We start from the raw sequence: 17091 nt of genomic DNA, 5'->3' as shown, positions 1-17091 counted from the left end.
AATAAGGTTACAGCCTTTTACAAAACTCTCACAAATAAAACTACTGTTTTGGGCACACTAATATTTTTTTCCACTTACTAGAAAACATTAGGGTGCCTTAAGAACTCTCTGCATTTTTTTATCTCTCACTCTTTAACATTTTGTCTCCTACACACAATCACACCGCATTTCTGCTTCCTTTTATAGAGTTCCCAACCAAGTGGAATTACAAGAGTTGACTTTATTTTAATGCCTCTTTAGTTCATAAGAGAAAATTCTAGCTAGAATGTAAAACACACAATCGTTATGGAAAAATAAGAGACACAAATTGTTCAAAAATAAAAAAAAAATCAACAGGCACCATTTTGTTTTCTATTTCAAACAACATTACATCAGGATCATATCCAACATTTCTTGCATCCATCTCCATACTAGAACTGAAGGCAGCATATATGTATCAATCCCATGCTAAAACCGTGGTCTCCAGCAAAAGCCAAGAACACATATATAGGCACATGGAACCCACCCAATGCATGCTTATTTAAATGATAGATAAAATTAAATAAAGATGCAGTTTTAATTTCCAGCTTAGAGCTTGGTGCAGTCCGTTGGCTTGAAAGATACAGTTTTCTTCACAAGGTCATAGCCTACTAACAAATTGGACTGGGCCAAGTTACCGAAGATGGTAACATCTTGATTAGCACGGAAAGCCAAGCACAAAAGTTCCTCATTTATTTGAACGAAGGTGGTGTCTGGATTTAACTTCACATTTGCACCAGTGAAATGAGCTGTGATACTAGGAATTTCTATAGAATCTGATGTGGGCTTGTAGCAAAGACTTAGAAACTGACTCGGGTCATCACCGCGCTCTAAATCAATTTCTTCTGCTACTGCTGATTCAAACTCGGAGTAGAATTCTGTTGGCAACGTTGTCACTGTTGTGCCTGAATCAATGATAATATTGCCCTCTAAGTCTCCGGAGCCAGAAGAACCGCTCAAGTCTAATCTTTTGCTGCCAACACTCATTGCTTCGAGTGTTAGGAAATAGAAGGTGTCTGGACTTTTGGGGACTAAGGGAGTAGACACGGTTCCAGGACCCGAAACCACGGCGTCACTACCAAATTTCAATTTGCTTGATTTTTTGTCTCTTGAAGTTAATGGCACCAAGCAATAGGAGAACTTGCCTCTAATAGAAGAACTCAATTGGGAAACAAGGGAAACCGTGCCGCCTCCAAGGCCAACAATGCCCGAACCTTTGGCGTCAAAGTGACCATTATTATCATGTCCACACCCTATGATAGTTTTAGGGAGAGACACAGGATTATCGCTTGTAGTTGATCCCAGAGTGAAAGTGTCTACAGCAAGGTCTCCGTTTGAGAATGACTGGTCTCCATAAGAGACGGAATATTGACAACTTGTTCCATCGTTGGAGCATGATGTTTTCCTTAGAGACTCACATTGTGATGAAGTGCAAGAAACGCTTTTGTAGGTTGTGGACATCTTAGGATCAAAAAATGGAGCTGCTTGATTATAGCACTCAGTGCAAGGTTTACACTGTAGCCATATCAAATCACTACCAGTATCAGCAACGCCTAGTATTGCCACTGGTGGCGTACCAACTGAGTATTTCATGAGGTATTCGCCACTATTTGAGATTATATCTGTTTGGGCTAAATTGGGAGAGACTGAAGAACTTGGCTTAAAATGATTGACACGGTTAATGGAACGCCGCAAGGCCTTGGCTACGCGCTGCGAATGAGTTTCAGAAGCGTTATAGAAGGGAGAGTCCGGAGAGTCGCGATAGATGAGATCCACGCTAAAGCCTCCATTGAGAGCCTCAATGAGAGTGAAGCAACAAAGCAAGATAACGGAGAACGTAGTTGCTGATGCAGCCAAAGAAAGAAGTGAGTGATGATGAGATGCCATGATTAAATGATTGTTGGAGAGGTGTTGATGAAAATGTGTAGGATTAAGTATGTATATATAGTGAGCCAGTGGCTTCTATTAGTTGAGCATTCAGGCGTTGCTTTAAAGCATTCACATTAAAAGAGTTAAAAATTTTAATCGTTAGTATCTAAAAAACACTTAATTTATTTATTTTATCACATTATTTTATAAAATATTCAATATTAATAGTTTTATTTTAGTAACAACGTATTAAAATAATATAAACAACGTAATAAGAGTTATATTAACGACTATTTTAGGAAAATTTTGACACAACTTTTATAAAAAATGAAAAAAGTTGTAAAAATATTAATGGTTTTTTTTTTCTATAAAAATTTTTTAAAGTAAATTGTTAATTATTATTCTAAAAATATTTGTTAGCATTGTATATAAAATAACCTAAGGAAGAAAAAGAAAAAAAGAAAAAAAGAAAAAAAAGATAGATAAAGTATAATAGAAAGTGGATAACAAGTGTTGGGAGGTATAAAATAGCTGTTCAGCACTTTTTTCTCCTTCGTGTGAATGCTCACGCTCTAATATTAGCTTTTTATCTCCTTCAGTGTGAATGCCTCTATATTAGCCAAATGATTGAGCCGCCAGTTCTCTCAACACGCAGCCCTCAATCGTATACGCCAATCACTTGTGTCACAGCAAAGGAAACGCAATCAATCACTAATACCATCCTAATTTCTTTCAGGAAAGCAAAAGCTATTTCCCGACTTCCAGACAAGATAGCTTTTGGCAGTGACCAATTAAAATTTAGATTCCCACAAGGAGTCTTTGTTTATACACGACGAAATTTGCTTCGTAGAATATAAATCGAATAAAGTTTTGAGAGAAATTCCTTAAGTTTGAAAATCTAACATTATATGTCTCTCAAAAAAAAAAAAAAAAAATCTAGCATTATGTGTTTTTAATGTTATCAGTACATGTATTAAATTTTGTTTAAATCAGGTATTATTTATTATTCGACCAATAAACTTATTTATATATATAATTTTAGATCTAATATTTAAAATTTAAATATGTGATAAATGATATAGATACTGATTTCTATTTTTTTTTCTTTTAATTTTGAAAACATAAAAAATATAATAAAAATATGCAATCTAACAGTAAGATTTTTAAAATCATGCCTACTAAATATATATATAAAAAGTATAAACGGTTTTTTTATCAAATAAAGTTGTGATGTGATGATTACCATAAATAAACTTTTATGGGGGAGAAAAGGAAATTGGCGGCAAGTGAATAGACATTAGAGTCTCTCAGTGTCACAGGTTTACACTTAAACAAGATTGGTGACTGTAGAAGTTATACACCTCAAAAAAGGGTTGGACCCTGTAATAGATATTCACACTTAAATAGTTCATCACTAGCGTCTTGGTCTCAAATAATTGACTTCTTGTTCTTATGCACAAGTTTACGTCTTGTTTTGATCTCAGATATCTCTTTGGGCCATTCAAATACATCATTCAATTTGAGCCACTCATTGACAATTACTGGCCTAAACTAATTGGATTTTTAAAGTGTCTTGATATGGAGAACCAAGCAAGCAAGCTCTTCTATATTTATATAAATTTGATATGTGATATTAATTTTTATTTTTATTTTGTTTTTTCCTCGTGTTGTGATAAATCTAATGAAAAGTTAAATATTATGGTAGTTTAAGATCAAATTTTTATGGAAATGAATAATTTGGTTATATTAGAAATTTTTGTAATATAATTTATTTAAATCTGGACTAGAGGATGAAAATCAATTGTAGACTTACAAAATATAATTTGATACTCAAAGAATGAAAATGATAATCGTTAATTGGAATGGTGATACTTGCACAGAGTTCAGTCTTTAACATGAACTAATTGATTTTGATGGTGTCACAAATCATCCAAGTCCATAACTCGTCCATATGTCTCGTCCAACGAAAGAAGCTACAATAGGCAAAGAGAAAGTTCCAAGCGTTCTGGCGAACCTCGTCCATATATGGACGAACAATACCTCATGGAATCTACTCATCATTTACGCAGGGCAAGCCTTCCAAGATGGTCTCGTCCATCTTTCACTAAAGATGGACGAGCTCATCGTGGAAGTCTCGTCCATCTTTACTAAGGATGGACGAGTTCACCGGCCCGTCCAACCCAGGTAACTTCCATAGCGGTTATGGAAGTTACCCCCAATTCTCCGGACTCCTCGACATTGGGAACGGTTACTAAACAGATAACCATTCCACACATACTATATAAGGCTTCTTCGATGAAGGGTAAGGGGATTCAGACAATTTCATTTTGAGAGAATACTTCTTCCTTACAGAGAGTTCAAAAGTAACTAACATGATCATCGAAGGATTTTTGGCCGGTCCCCTCTGATTCAGTGTTCTTTGTATTACAGGAGATAGCCCAAAGATCATCGCTCGAGTCTTGTCAACACACTGATATCCAAGGAATCATCAGATTTACAAATTGTTGTTGATTTAAATTAATTAGTAAGTAATTTCGTGATTATAAAGCATGATTCTTCTTTTACATATAATTTGAAATAATTTATTTTGAGATTGTAGACTGGCTTGAATTTTTTTATTAGCCTATAAACTGATTAAATATTTCATTTACTTTGATATACAATAAATTTTGTGTGTATTGTGCATTTTCATGCTTGCTTTGTACTTGCAAGTTACAACTATTCCAATGGTTTAAAATTTTTTTCCCTTGCTTGCTTTGTCTAATTTTGTTTATTGTTAACTCTTTTTTTATTTATTTAAAATCTGCAATCTCCATTCATGAAAGAGAAATAGGGAATGGTCTTCCTCACACACTGTGTCTAACTAGGACTCTCAGAAGATTGTCCTTATTGCAACAAAAAAGACTCTAGAATTGAGAAATGCTTTGCTTATTAAGAAAAACCCCTTTTATATAACACCTCATCCATGAGGACAAACTTTGCAGCTCTTACCTTTAGTTTCCTTACTTCTTCTGTATCTTCAGGGAGTATTCCATCTTTGAGATAAGATACAATTGGGGTGGTCCAGTTGGCAGCTCCATCTATTTGATTTACTTCCATAAGGTCTATGCTCAGAACATATTGGACTTTAACTTAATCACCTATCGTCTCGTCTAAAGATGCTGTCTTAGCTAAGACGTCAGCTTTTGTGTTCTCTTCCCTTGGTATTTGTTGAAATTGGGTTGTTGTAAAGCCTTTGATGCATTGCTTAACCTTTTCTAAGTATCTCTTCATTTGTTCTTATTTTGCTTCACACGTCCCATTTACTTGGCCTATCACCAATTGTGAATCCCCTTGGACACCAAGAATGATGACCTAAGAAAACTTTTAAAACTGTGTTTTCAAGGTAAAAAACCTGGGGAGGACTTAATCTAAAAAATACTTAAAGCAACATTTCATTAGTAGAATGGAAGTTTGTACAATAGACTTAACCCTAAATCTACTACTACCTCATGTAGCTCTGAATCCACGAAATCTTCTACTATGAAACTGTGCAAACAAACACTCTAGTTTGTGACTTTAAGAACTCCACTCAAAGGTTTAGATCATCAATTATGGTTGATTTGATGCAACAACTTTACTTTATAGCCAGATTTGTTGTTTGCACAAGGTCTTCAGTTGTAGCTTCAAAAGGGTTTGGAAAAACTCCATATTTGTGTACAAAACATTGCCCTTTTGAATATGTAAAAATGGGCTCTAGGGTTTGTATTTACATATCCTTAAGATCCATCAAAACCCTAGATCCAATGGATGAGAAAGAAAGTGAGAATTTAGATCTGCCTAATTCTCAATCAGTTGAGATGTGCATCTCAATCGGTCGAGATAAGTGAGACTTTTCTACACTTATCTTTTCCTACTTTCTTGAGTCTTTAATTGTGCAGAACTTCATTTATCTTGTTTCTAAATATTTCTAGACTGAACACTAGACAAAAACTATATTCTAAAGGATACAATTTGTTCATGGTTGCCAACCTAAAAATATAGACTTTACAAAATCAAGTCCAAGTGGAGATTAGCGCTAGGGTTCAATTGTAGGTTGGTTTTTTGAGATAGAGTGAATAGTGGTAAGATTCATTATACTTGTAACTACTTGTTCCTGATTAGTGGATTTTTGAGAGTGGTGACTTAAAATTCACCCGATGGAGTTTTTGTTTTGTAAATGTTTTCTCCATTAGTCAACAAATCACTGTGTCAAATTTAATTTCCCTCTACTCTAGATTAGATTTGTGATTTGTTGGTGCCTTTACCATGTTTGCATAAAATCAAAATAATTAATAAACTTGGGTAATTGAATTTAGTTAATTGGGGTCAATCTATAACTCAACGGCTTCTATTAGATTCCCACAAGCAGTCTTTGTTTGTGCACAAATAATTGCTCCATGAAATTCAAATTATTAAAGGACTCCGAATTGACATGGACTTGTTAACGTTTTTTTTTTTTTTTGGCAAGAATTTACATCTAATTGAATATAACTAAAACATTACATGGCTTTGGTCTCATTCTCATATACAATCTAAGAGAAAACTACATGACTTTGGTCGTAGTTACATCCTTAAAAGATGAAAATTATATATGGATAAAATTTAATAAAGAGTTTATCTAAGCTTTAGAGATTAAGTTATAAGGTGTTAAATACCCACCTTACCTAATAAACTGGTCTTCTAAATTATGGTGATCAATGTCATGTCTTTATATACAAGCAATCAACATGTCATATAGATTAAGAGCACCCTCATAAAGAAGTATGAATTGAATGATTGAAGCATTTGAACATTTTAGAGAGCTTATAATAAATAAAAACCTAATTTGACATGGTAATATCCTTGCATTTATTTTTAGAATGAAACGTGTAAGTAAATGTGATTGATGTGAAGTAAAATCTACATGTGAACATGTTAATGAAATCTAAGGGAAACATGTTCTTACTTGTTTTCTTTTATTAGAAGAATCATAGTTCAAAGTAGTCTTACTTTCAAATAAGACTACTGCCTTGAACAAAACTCCCACAAATAAGGTTACAACCTTTTACAAAACTCTCACAAATGAAACTACTGTTTTGGGCACTCTCTAATATTTTTTCTCACATACTAGAAAGCCTTGAGAACTCTCTGCATTTTTTATTTCTCACTCTTTAACATTTAATCTCCCACACACAATCACACCGCATTTCTGCTTCCTTTTATAGTGTTCCCAACCAAGTGGAATTACAAGAGTTGAGTTTATTCTAATGCCTCTTCAATTCATAAGAGAAAATTCTAGCTATAATGTAACACTACAAGAAACTTGGCTATTTTCAACGGTTGGAATGACCATAGAGAGCCGTTATTAAAAACCGTGTCGAGAACATTTTTCTACGGCCTATGCAACTATTGAAAAAAGTATTACACATTTATCAACGGTTAATAACCGTCGAAATATATACACATAAATGTAGATTAAAAGTATGCTTATAACTTTTATCCACAAGCATCCAACTGTTGAAATAAGTATTTTCTTGTTAAAAAAATTAATAATAATTTGGATGCACTCTTTCACATTAATCAAAATTTAATAACCTGAAACAAACTGTAAAAATCAATACAACTCAACTACTTTGCCTACTGCCCTTTACACTCTTAAATTTACATTGTTCATCTACCTTTCAAAATAGAAGATTCTTATAACCTTTAACCTTCAAGAACAATTCATTGGAAATTTTAAAAACATAGTGACTCACATCTACTATCCAGACATCTATAGCCGGGTCCTCTTCAATGCACATGAGATCCCATTAATCACTAAGTTCTTTTGATGCCTACAAAAAGTGCTGTCCATTAGTCATTGTTATAAGTGCCAAACCTGAATAAAAAGCCAAATAAGGGTAGTTCATTTTAGGAAAAAAATGCACCTACCTAAATAAATAAATAAATAAAGAACGTTCATGTCTTCTGACCAAAGCAATCCACTGAGATCAACATAAAGAAAGTTCATAATAGGAAATTATAGGAATCAATAACTAGAAAAATAAATTGTTTGTCCAATTGTAAATTAAAAACAATTATGATGATATATGGTCTGCCTTGTCTTGTTCTAGAAAACAAGCATTGCTTGGAAGTAATATTAGGACTCAATTTCTAGTTTTTGACTGTTGATAGTGCAAGACTATAAGGGAGGGAAAAGTGCCTTTTACGTTGGTGAGGGCAATTTTTTGAGTAGCATCCAGACAACACCTAAGCTAGTGTATTGGACAAGATCAGGCCATTCATATTAAAAGAGGACGTCCATAACTGAATCAGAAATTAAGTAAATGATTGGGAAAGTATTTGAATCAACAATGTGACCTAAATGGGGTAGCATTTCTGAGGCACAACTTTGATACAAAATGTACACTTTCATCTAACAAATTTGCATCTAGAAATTAAGTTATGGGGTGGGGGAGGGGAGAAGAGGGATGAATAACATTCTATGTCGTTATTGTCACAAGTGGTAAGAACTATGAATTATTATTTTTGGATGGGAAGAACTATAAACTAAATTGAAAGCAAAGATATAAATAACTAAATTTTAGGGGAAGATATAAAACCTGGGATCCTTTTCGCATCAAGTAAGGAAAACTTATAAGCTGGTCAATCATTTCAAAAGAAAAAATCAACAAATTATTGGATTAGAAACTACATGAAGAGCATAGCACAAAGCACAAAACAGAATCATTAGCAACGTAGCGTCCAACACACAGCAGTTCATAAAATTGGATTAAACCTATCAGAGAGAAGAATAAATCTCTGATTGGCTGGATCTTCAAGTGCTTTTTCAAGTAATAACCGCTCTGCCATTATCATTCTTGATTCACCACAGACTACCTGCCATATCCATATCAATTAAAGTATGAGCATATTAATTTTGGAACCAAATCATTGTATGCAACTAATCTGTTTGGATGACAAGAAAATGCAGGGGAAAAAAAAAGAATTTATGTTCAACTTAGGCTGATAAAGATAAAAATTTTCAAGTTAGAGTCATAAGATTCAAACCTTGTTTTCTAAAATTTTCCATCATTTTCTTGGCAGACAAATTGAGGGTAAGCGAAAATCAAATAAAAATATGAACTAGTTCTAGTTGTTTATCAAAGTAAATTAGTTAGAGGCATATATACCTGAATGCTATTGATTAACTGTCGGCATATATAGTCCTTTATATGGTACATGATAACGATTTGTATAAGGTTTAAATGGTTTAGGTTCACCCTGCAACAAAATCACCATTATTTCATAAACCAAATTATCACAACTCTTTGCAAAAGCATCTATCACTACACTGAGGATATTATAACCAAGTACTGTATGCTTTTGAACAAAAAGATTAATTAGTTATATTAAAGAGAAATAGCAAGGACCAAGCTTTGCACACAAAATACAAGCAGTCAAGAATGATCAAACCAGAGATATACAAGTCTGTCAAGAAGAATCAAAAGCTGGCATAGATACATACCAATTCAGGAACAAAATCGATCTCATGATTCCCCGCAGTCCATATCCAAGGTTGATAAGCAGCATTTCTCTCTATGAACCTTCCCCATGTATCCCACCTGTTGTTGTCATGTAATGGATGATCATCTGCATAAGAGAGGTCTCCAACAAACAATACTGTTTGCCCTTTTGTTGGGTTTAATTCATAATGGGTAAGTGTCCTATTTAAATCATGAGTTTGACCAAGATCCCCTGCTCCAAAATGATTGAGTAAATCTATATTAGAGTAACTAATTTCTTGCATTAACGTACATGTCAGGTTGAACACTGTAAAATTTATTCCTTTAATGAAACACTAGGACCAAAGTTTAATATAAAATGATTGAGTGAGTAAGTATTTATTAGAGTTACTAATTTCTTACATTAACATACATGTCAGATTGAACACTATAAAATTTGTTCCTTTAATGAAACCTAGGAGACCAAGGTTTAACCCTGGATATAACAGACATTGAGTACTTTTGAAGTACTATATTTTTCTATTAAGATGAAAGTAATATTCACTTTAAAAATAGCAAGAAAAGTACTCCGACAATGCTAAGCACACATTCATTAGTTCCCAAAATAGCTAGAAAAGTACTTCAAGAAGACAGTAAAATGAATTCATGTAATAGAATTACCAATCAGGCCAAAAGTATAAGGAACATCAGGGCCAACTCTAGGAGGAGTTCTAAATCAAAACTTCCTTGTCGTATTCCCAATCCCGACCTCAAAGTAATACTTGGTGTCAAACTACACTATTCATTAAATTAAGTTGCCAAGGCCTATCATATCTTGAACATGAAAAAAAAAAAAAAAAAAGAACTTAGGGAAAGTACACACCTCCAAATTGTTAATGGTGCAGTGATGAATGTAACCAGAAGTGTAATTAAAGAACTTGTAGGTAAGAAAAAACCCATTAGCTAGAGAATATAAATGATATCAGCTAGAGAATTAATAAGGATCATGATTCATTTCCGTATCCAATAACAAGTGAAAGAAAGACACACAGTTCCAAAAATTTTGCTCCTTGATGAATAAAAAATGAACCCATTCAAACCATTAATCAGCAAATATGACCAGAGGTTCATGCTAAGGGCCACCCTAATTCATGACCCTCAAGGCAAGTAGGCTAGGTAGCCCACTGGTCCTAAAATGCCTCAAGACTTCAGAGAAAAAGCATACTAAAGAAGTTATATCCTAAGAATGTCCATCAAGCCAAAGATCCAAGTATCCAACTAAACCTTTCCAGCAAAAAATCCAAACATCTGCTACAAATGGCCTTTGGGCCAAATGGCACTTCAATCCCCTTTAAGTATGGGGTGGGGGACAAGTTCGGGGGTTCAAATCCCATGAAAAAAAAAAAAAAAAAAAAAAACCCCACTAATAATAAATCTTTTCCGTTTTTCAATGCACTTCTATAAATGCATTGCATTCTCAAGAAAGAACTTCCTTGATTTTTAGAGACTAGTGCTTACATTATTGACCATTTTATTGAAGAACTAGTGCATATATTGAATCTAGATCATTTTTTACAAATGGAACCTCTATGCGGTGACCAGAATGAACAACACGAATTTTACTTTTGTTAATTGAAAATGTCAAAAAGGTGCAAGCCCTTTGCGACAGTTAGTTATACGGTACCTTGATGAGACTATAGGAAACTAGGTACAAAAAAGTAATTCAAAGATTATCTATATGAACTCTAGATACACAAATTTAACCCAGTGATCAACCAATGATTTAATTTTCTTGTCATTTCTACATACATAGAAAATAATAAGGTGCTAAGTGGCAAACTGACAGAGAACTGTTAAGGCTTTTCTCCTTGTTCTTTTCTTATCCAAATTCTTTGGTTTTGGTATTGGTAAGACCATTTATAAAGCTACGTATGCTAGAGTTGTTGATTGTGTTTAAATATATTGACAGCTACACCGCACATTCAAGAAATGAAAACTAAAACAAGCTAATACCCACTTAAATGCAATCACAACATCAAAACCCACTTCATGTGAATATGGCAAAGAGACATAACACAAATTAAAATGCAAATGAACTTACCAAGCACTTGTAATTTGAACTCACACACGTTCTAGCTTTCAATCCCACAAATAGTGAAATTTGAACTCTCCTTGACCATTCATTGAGCTGAACTCCCAATGCACCTGCAATCACATTGAAAGCACGCAATACACAACCACAAATTCAATTTTGACATAGCATTTCAAAGTCAAGAACAAAAACCACAAAAGTTCAAAATCTTTCAAGTGAATAACAAAGAATGGGCAAAATTCGAGTCTAAGAAAAAACAAACTAATCATAAATAAGTTTTTAGAATAGCGAAGTCGAGAGAAATAGAATAGATACTTGATCGGAGGGAGAATAATAGAAAAATTGAGTCGAGAATCTGTTTGGTTGCCTAGAAAATAATAGGAAAATCAACCACCCAGACCTATGAGGAGCGAAAGCGAGAGCAAGAGCGAGATATAGAGCAAGAGAGAGGGAGCGATAGAGAGAGTGAGAGCGAGATACAAAGTGAGACAGGGAGTGATTGTAGGGTATATATATAAAAGCTATAAAAGCTCCGTGTTTTTATTTTCGACGTTTATAACCTGTTGATAAAAAATAGTTAATTTATTTTTTTCAACATTCATCCAACTGTTGATATAAATTAGCACTGTTTAATCACTTGGCATATGAATTTCTCATTGCTTATTTACCACTGATTTCAACAGTTATGCCAACTGTGGAAATATATATATGTGACTTTATCACCACTTATTTCAATAGTTATGTCAACCGTAGAAATACATATGTGAATTTTTCAACAGTTAAGTACAAATGTAGAAACTAAAGGCTTTTATCAACATTTTTTAGTGACTGTAGATAAAAATATGTTGAAAAAGCTCATGTTTGTTGTAGTGTAAAACACAATCGTTAAGGAAAAATAAGACACAAATTGTTCAAAAAAAAATCTACAAGCACCATTTTGTTTACTATTTCTAACAACATTACATCAGGATCATATCCAACATTTCTTGCATCCATCTCCATACTAGAAGTCTAGAACTGAAGGCAGCATATATGTATCAATCCCATACCAAAACCGTGGTCTCCAGCAAAAGCCAAGAACACGTATGCAGGCACATGGAACCCACCCAATGCATGCTTATTTAAATGATAGATAAAATTAAATAAAGATACAGTTTTAATTTCCAGCTTAGAGCTTGGTGCAATCCGTTGGCTTGAAAGATACAGTTTTCTTCACAAGGTCATAGCCTACTAACAAATTGGACTGGGCCAAGTTACCAAAGATGGTAATTTCTTGATTAGCACGGAAAGCCATGCACGAAAGTTCCTCATTTATTTGAATGAAGGTGGTGTCTGGATTTAACTTCACATCTGCACCGGTGAAATGAGCTGTGATAGGAATTTCTATAGAATCTGATGTGCGCTTGTAGCAAAGACTTAGAAACTGACTCGGGTCATCACCACGCTCTAAATCAATTTCTTCTGCTACTGCTGATTCAAACGTGGAGTAGAATTCTGTTGGCAATGTTGTCAGTGTTGTGCCTGAATCAATGATAATATTGCCCTCTAAGTCTTCAGAGCCAGAAGAACCGCTCATCTCTAATCTTTTGCTGCCAACACTCATTGCTTCGAGTGTTAGGAAATAGGAGGTGTCTTGACTATTGGGGACTAAGGGAGTAGACACAGTTCCAGGACTCGAAACCACGGCGTTACTACCAAAATTCAGTTTGCTTGATTTTTCTACTCTTGAAGTTAATGGCACCAAGCAATAGGAGAATTTGCCACCAATAGAACTCAATTGGGAAACAAGGGAAACCGTGCCGTGACCAAGGCCAACAATGCCAGAACCTTTGGCACTAAAAGTACCATTATTATCATGTCCACACCCTATGATAGTTTCTGGGAGAGACACAGGATTATCGCTTGTAGTTGATCCCAGAGTGAAAGTGTCTACAGCAAGGTCTCCGTTTGAGAATGACTGATCATCATAAGAGACGGAATATTGACAACTTGTTCCATCATTGGAGCATGATGTATTCCCTACAGATTCACATTGTGATGAAGTACAAGAAACGCTTTTGTAGGTTGTGGACATTTTAGGATCAAAAAATGGAGCTGCTTGATTATAGCACTCAGGGCAAGGTTTGCACTGTAGCCATATCAAATCACTACCAGTATCGGCAATGCCTAGTATTGCGACTAGTGGTGTACCAACTGAGTATTTTATGAGGTATTCGCCGCTATTTGAGATTATATCTGTTTGGGCTAAATTGGGAGAGACTGAAGAACTTGGCTTAAAATGATTGACATGGTTAATGGAACGCCGCAAGGCCTTGGCTACACGCTGCGAATGAGTTTCAAAAGCGTTGTAGAAGGGAGAGTCTAGAGAGTCACGATAGATGAGATCCACGCTAAAGCCTCCATTGAGAGCCTCAATGAGAGTGAAGCAGCAAAGCAAGATAATGGAGAACGTAGTTGCCGATGCAGCCAAAGATAGAAGTGAGTGATGATGAGATGCCATGATTGATTGATTGTTGGAGAAGTGTTGATGAAAATGTGTAGGATTAAGTATGTATATATAGTGAGCGGGGACGGACTCAGGATTTTAAGCTGGGGGGGCCGGAGATAAGTGGAAAAAAAATTTCAAATACACATCCATATAGTATTAATAAAACTATCAATCAAGAAAAATACCCAAAAATCATTGTTTCTTAATATATTAAGATACAATCATCTACCAACAAAAACAAAAGACACGAAACACTATTGTTTCTTGATACAATCATCTATGAAAAGAGAACTCGACGCTCTTTCAAATCTTTAAAATCATCTACGATTGAATCCAAACTAAGTGTCGAAGCTATATCCTTTTCAATTTATAACATCTACGCTAAATGTTGTTACTAACTAAAGACAAATACTAGAATCAAGGTAATATGCATGATGCATTTAATTATAAATTTAGTATTTCTCACTTCTTTTCAATTTATAAATTTATCTAATTTAGCATTATGAGTTAACAATAGGCACAAGTGAATCACTGTTATTTTCTTAAATGATTTGTTTTTTTCTTTAGTCTTTGGTCTTTGCCTTTATTTATCTCTTTGTCTTTGTCTTGTCTCCATATTTCAGACACTAACCCAATCCCACTACGGACACTATAAATTTATTCTGCACTACTAACAAAAAATTTTCTTAACTTTAACTTTTTGTTTTCTGTCACTTGTCCTTATTGTTGCCCAACTACCAGTCTACCAGTCAACAAAGAACAATCAAGACAAATACTACACTAATAATATATTCTCTAATCTTTACAAACTCTACTCTCTCTCTATCTCTCTTATCTATATAATAAGAGAGAGTCGCAAACACAGAGTCACAGAGAGTCACAAAGCCAAAAAAAAAAAAAAAAAAAACAACAACAACAACAAGACCACAAGCAGTCAGGGCCGTCAGGCACAGATTCAATTCACAATCACGGAATCACCAACATCAGTTCATCACTCATCAGTAAAAACACAAACACCACAAGTCCACAAGCATAGATTATAGATTCTAAGATTCACAAACATTATATTAGGTTTTGAAGGAAAGGATAGGTTAAATACCTGTGAACGGTGAAGGCCGGAGCAGTGGAGAAACGAAGCTGGGTTGGGCAGATCGAACAACCGGCGGCAGCGGCGTGGGTCTCACAAGATCGAACAACCGGCAGCGGCGGCGTGGGTTTGGGCATGCGACAGCTGATGGCGGCGTGGGTCTCTCTCGCGTGGGCATGGGCAACGGCGTCACGGTCTCGCCTCTCCCTTTCTTCTCTCTTCTTTTTTCTTTTTTCCTTCATTTTAGGCTTTTCCATTTGGTTTTGGTTTGGAGTCTTCGGCTGTGTTTGGTTCGCGTAAAATCATTTCCGGAAAATATGCTATTTTCCAGAAAGGAAAACGTTTTCATGTGTTTGGCTGTCACAAAATTCATTTTACGGAAAATTAATTTTGGTGTTTGGTTCGTTTAATCAGTTTACCAGAAAATACATCAAATCCGGCGAAACGCTCGTCGATCGACGATCGCGATGGACGAGCGCGCTCGTCTGTGCTCGTCGATCGCGATCGTCGATCGCGTCGCTCGATCGACGATCGCGATCGTGCACCGCGCCGCTCGTCGGCGCGATCGTCCCTCTCTCTCTCTGATCTGGGCTCTCTCTTCTCTCTCTCTCTCTCTCTCTCTCTTTTTCCGGAAGTCAATTGAAGTGAAAATGAAGACAGAAATCATTTTCCGTGGTCAAGGCTGAAAATTTCGGTCAACAGGAAATCAATTTCCGGAAAATAATATTTTCCGTGACAGCCAAACACAGAATTTTCCGGAAATTGATTTCCGGAATTGGTTTGAAGTCGATTCAAACGCACCCTTCGACTCTGGGTTTTATTTTTTATTTTTTACTTTTTTTTTTTTTAAGGTTTCATGGGCTCTTGCCTCTTGGGCTGGCCGGCTGGGTCATAGGGATGGCTGAGCCGTTGAGGTGAGGGGGCCAAGCTAAAAACCAAGGGGGCCCGAGCTAAAAACCAAGGGGGCTAAGCCTTTTTTTTTCTTTTTCTTTTTCTTTTTTAATTCTATATACTATTATTTTATTTTTTTTTTTTTTTTGTGCCCGGGGTCGGACCCTTTAGGCCCCCACTTCCACTTGGGTCCATCCCTGATAGTGAGTAAGTGGCTTCTATTAGATGAGCATTCAGTCGTTGCATCCACGTTAAAAGAGTTAAAAATTTTAGTTTTTAGTATTTCAAAAACGTATTCAGTCGTTATTATTTTTACTATATTATTATACAAAATATTTAATATCAATAATTTTATGTTAGTAATAATACATTAAAATAATATAAATAACACAAAATAATATATTTAACCCAATAAACCAGAGTCTTTTGGCTTAATATTGGTAAATCTGAAATTTATTTGCGTTATAGATACTGTTTGAACTTAATTGGCGAATTGAGGAAAGAGAAAGAATTTCGGCAACAGTGTTGCCGAAATTCAACAAAAGTAGGAGAGAGAAAGATTTTGAATTTCGGCAACTCTGTTACCAAAATTCCTCTGCCCAAATTCCCTGCCTGGCTCCTGTGTCCTGTGTGCCCGAATGTGGAGTGCTAAAAAAAAAAAAAAAAAGCAATTGCGGCAATGCCATTGCTGAAATAGAGAAAAAAAGAAAATTTTGTTTTGGTAATTGTGGCAATGGCATTGCCGAAAATGGGAGGGGAAAAAAAATTTGTTGTTGCCGAAAATGGGAGGGGAAAAAAAATTTGTTGTTGCCGAAATCTAGGAAGAAATTTTAAAAAAAAAGTTACATTCACAATATTTTTATAATACTTTCACAACAAATCACAGGTGATTAGTTATTATTAGTTCAAATTTGATTTTAACACTGAGATTACTTTTTTAATCTAATAATAATAACCTGCCACTTAAAATTTGTTGTAAAAATTGTGTGTACCTATCATTTCTTTAAAAAAAAAAATTAAATAATAGAATTGTGGCAATGAGATTGCTGAAATAGGTGAAAAAAATTTCGGCAATGCCATTGCCGAAAATGTGAGGGAAAAAAAAAAGAATAGAATTGTGACAATGGGATTGCCGAAATAGGTGGAAAAAATTTCCACCTAT

The 17091-nt window shown here is 34.9% G+C and overlaps 2 protein-coding genes and 1 pseudogene across 2 annotated transcripts; all 3 read right to left on the bottom strand.

Moving 5' to 3' along the window:
* Positions 1 to 313: 313 nt before the first annotated feature.
* LOC115984057 (aspartic proteinase CDR1-like) lies at positions 314 to 1947 on the bottom strand. Its single transcript, XM_031106936.1, has one exon. It carries the CDS (start codon positions 1903 to 1905, stop codon positions 568 to 570), a length of 1338 nt encoding a protein of 445 aa, XP_030962796.1. The 5' UTR covers positions 1906 to 1947; the 3' UTR covers positions 314 to 567.
* Positions 1948 to 7456: 5509 nt separating this feature from the next.
* LOC115985075 lies at positions 7457 to 12465 on the bottom strand (annotated as a pseudogene).
* Positions 12466 to 12584: 119 nt separating this feature from the next.
* LOC115984213 (aspartic proteinase CDR1-like) lies at positions 12585 to 13992 on the bottom strand. The gene has a single exon (XM_031107182.1). The coding sequence runs from the start codon at positions 13961 to 13963 to the stop codon at positions 12632 to 12634; it is 1332 nt and encodes a 443-aa protein (XP_030963042.1). The 5' UTR covers positions 13964 to 13992; the 3' UTR covers positions 12585 to 12631.
* Between the last annotated feature and the right edge of the window lie 3099 nt (positions 13993 to 17091).

Source organism: Quercus lobata, chromosome 4 (genome assembly GCF_001633185.2).
Source record: "Quercus lobata isolate SW786 chromosome 4, ValleyOak3.0 Primary Assembly, whole genome shotgun sequence".
NCBI classification, from domain to species: domain Eukaryota; kingdom Viridiplantae; phylum Streptophyta; class Magnoliopsida; order Fagales; family Fagaceae; genus Quercus; species Quercus lobata.
This window is presented reverse-complemented; position numbering and strand designations above follow the sequence as displayed.

Excerpts from the sequence above, each read along its gene's own strand:
- LOC115984057 (XM_031106936.1), bottom strand. The coding sequence starts at position 1,905 with ATGGCATCTCATCATCACTCACTTCTTTCTTTGGCTGCATCAGCAACT.
- LOC115984213 (XM_031107182.1), bottom strand. The coding sequence starts at position 13,963 with ATGGCATCTCATCATCACTCACTTCTATCTTTGGCTGCATCGGCAACT.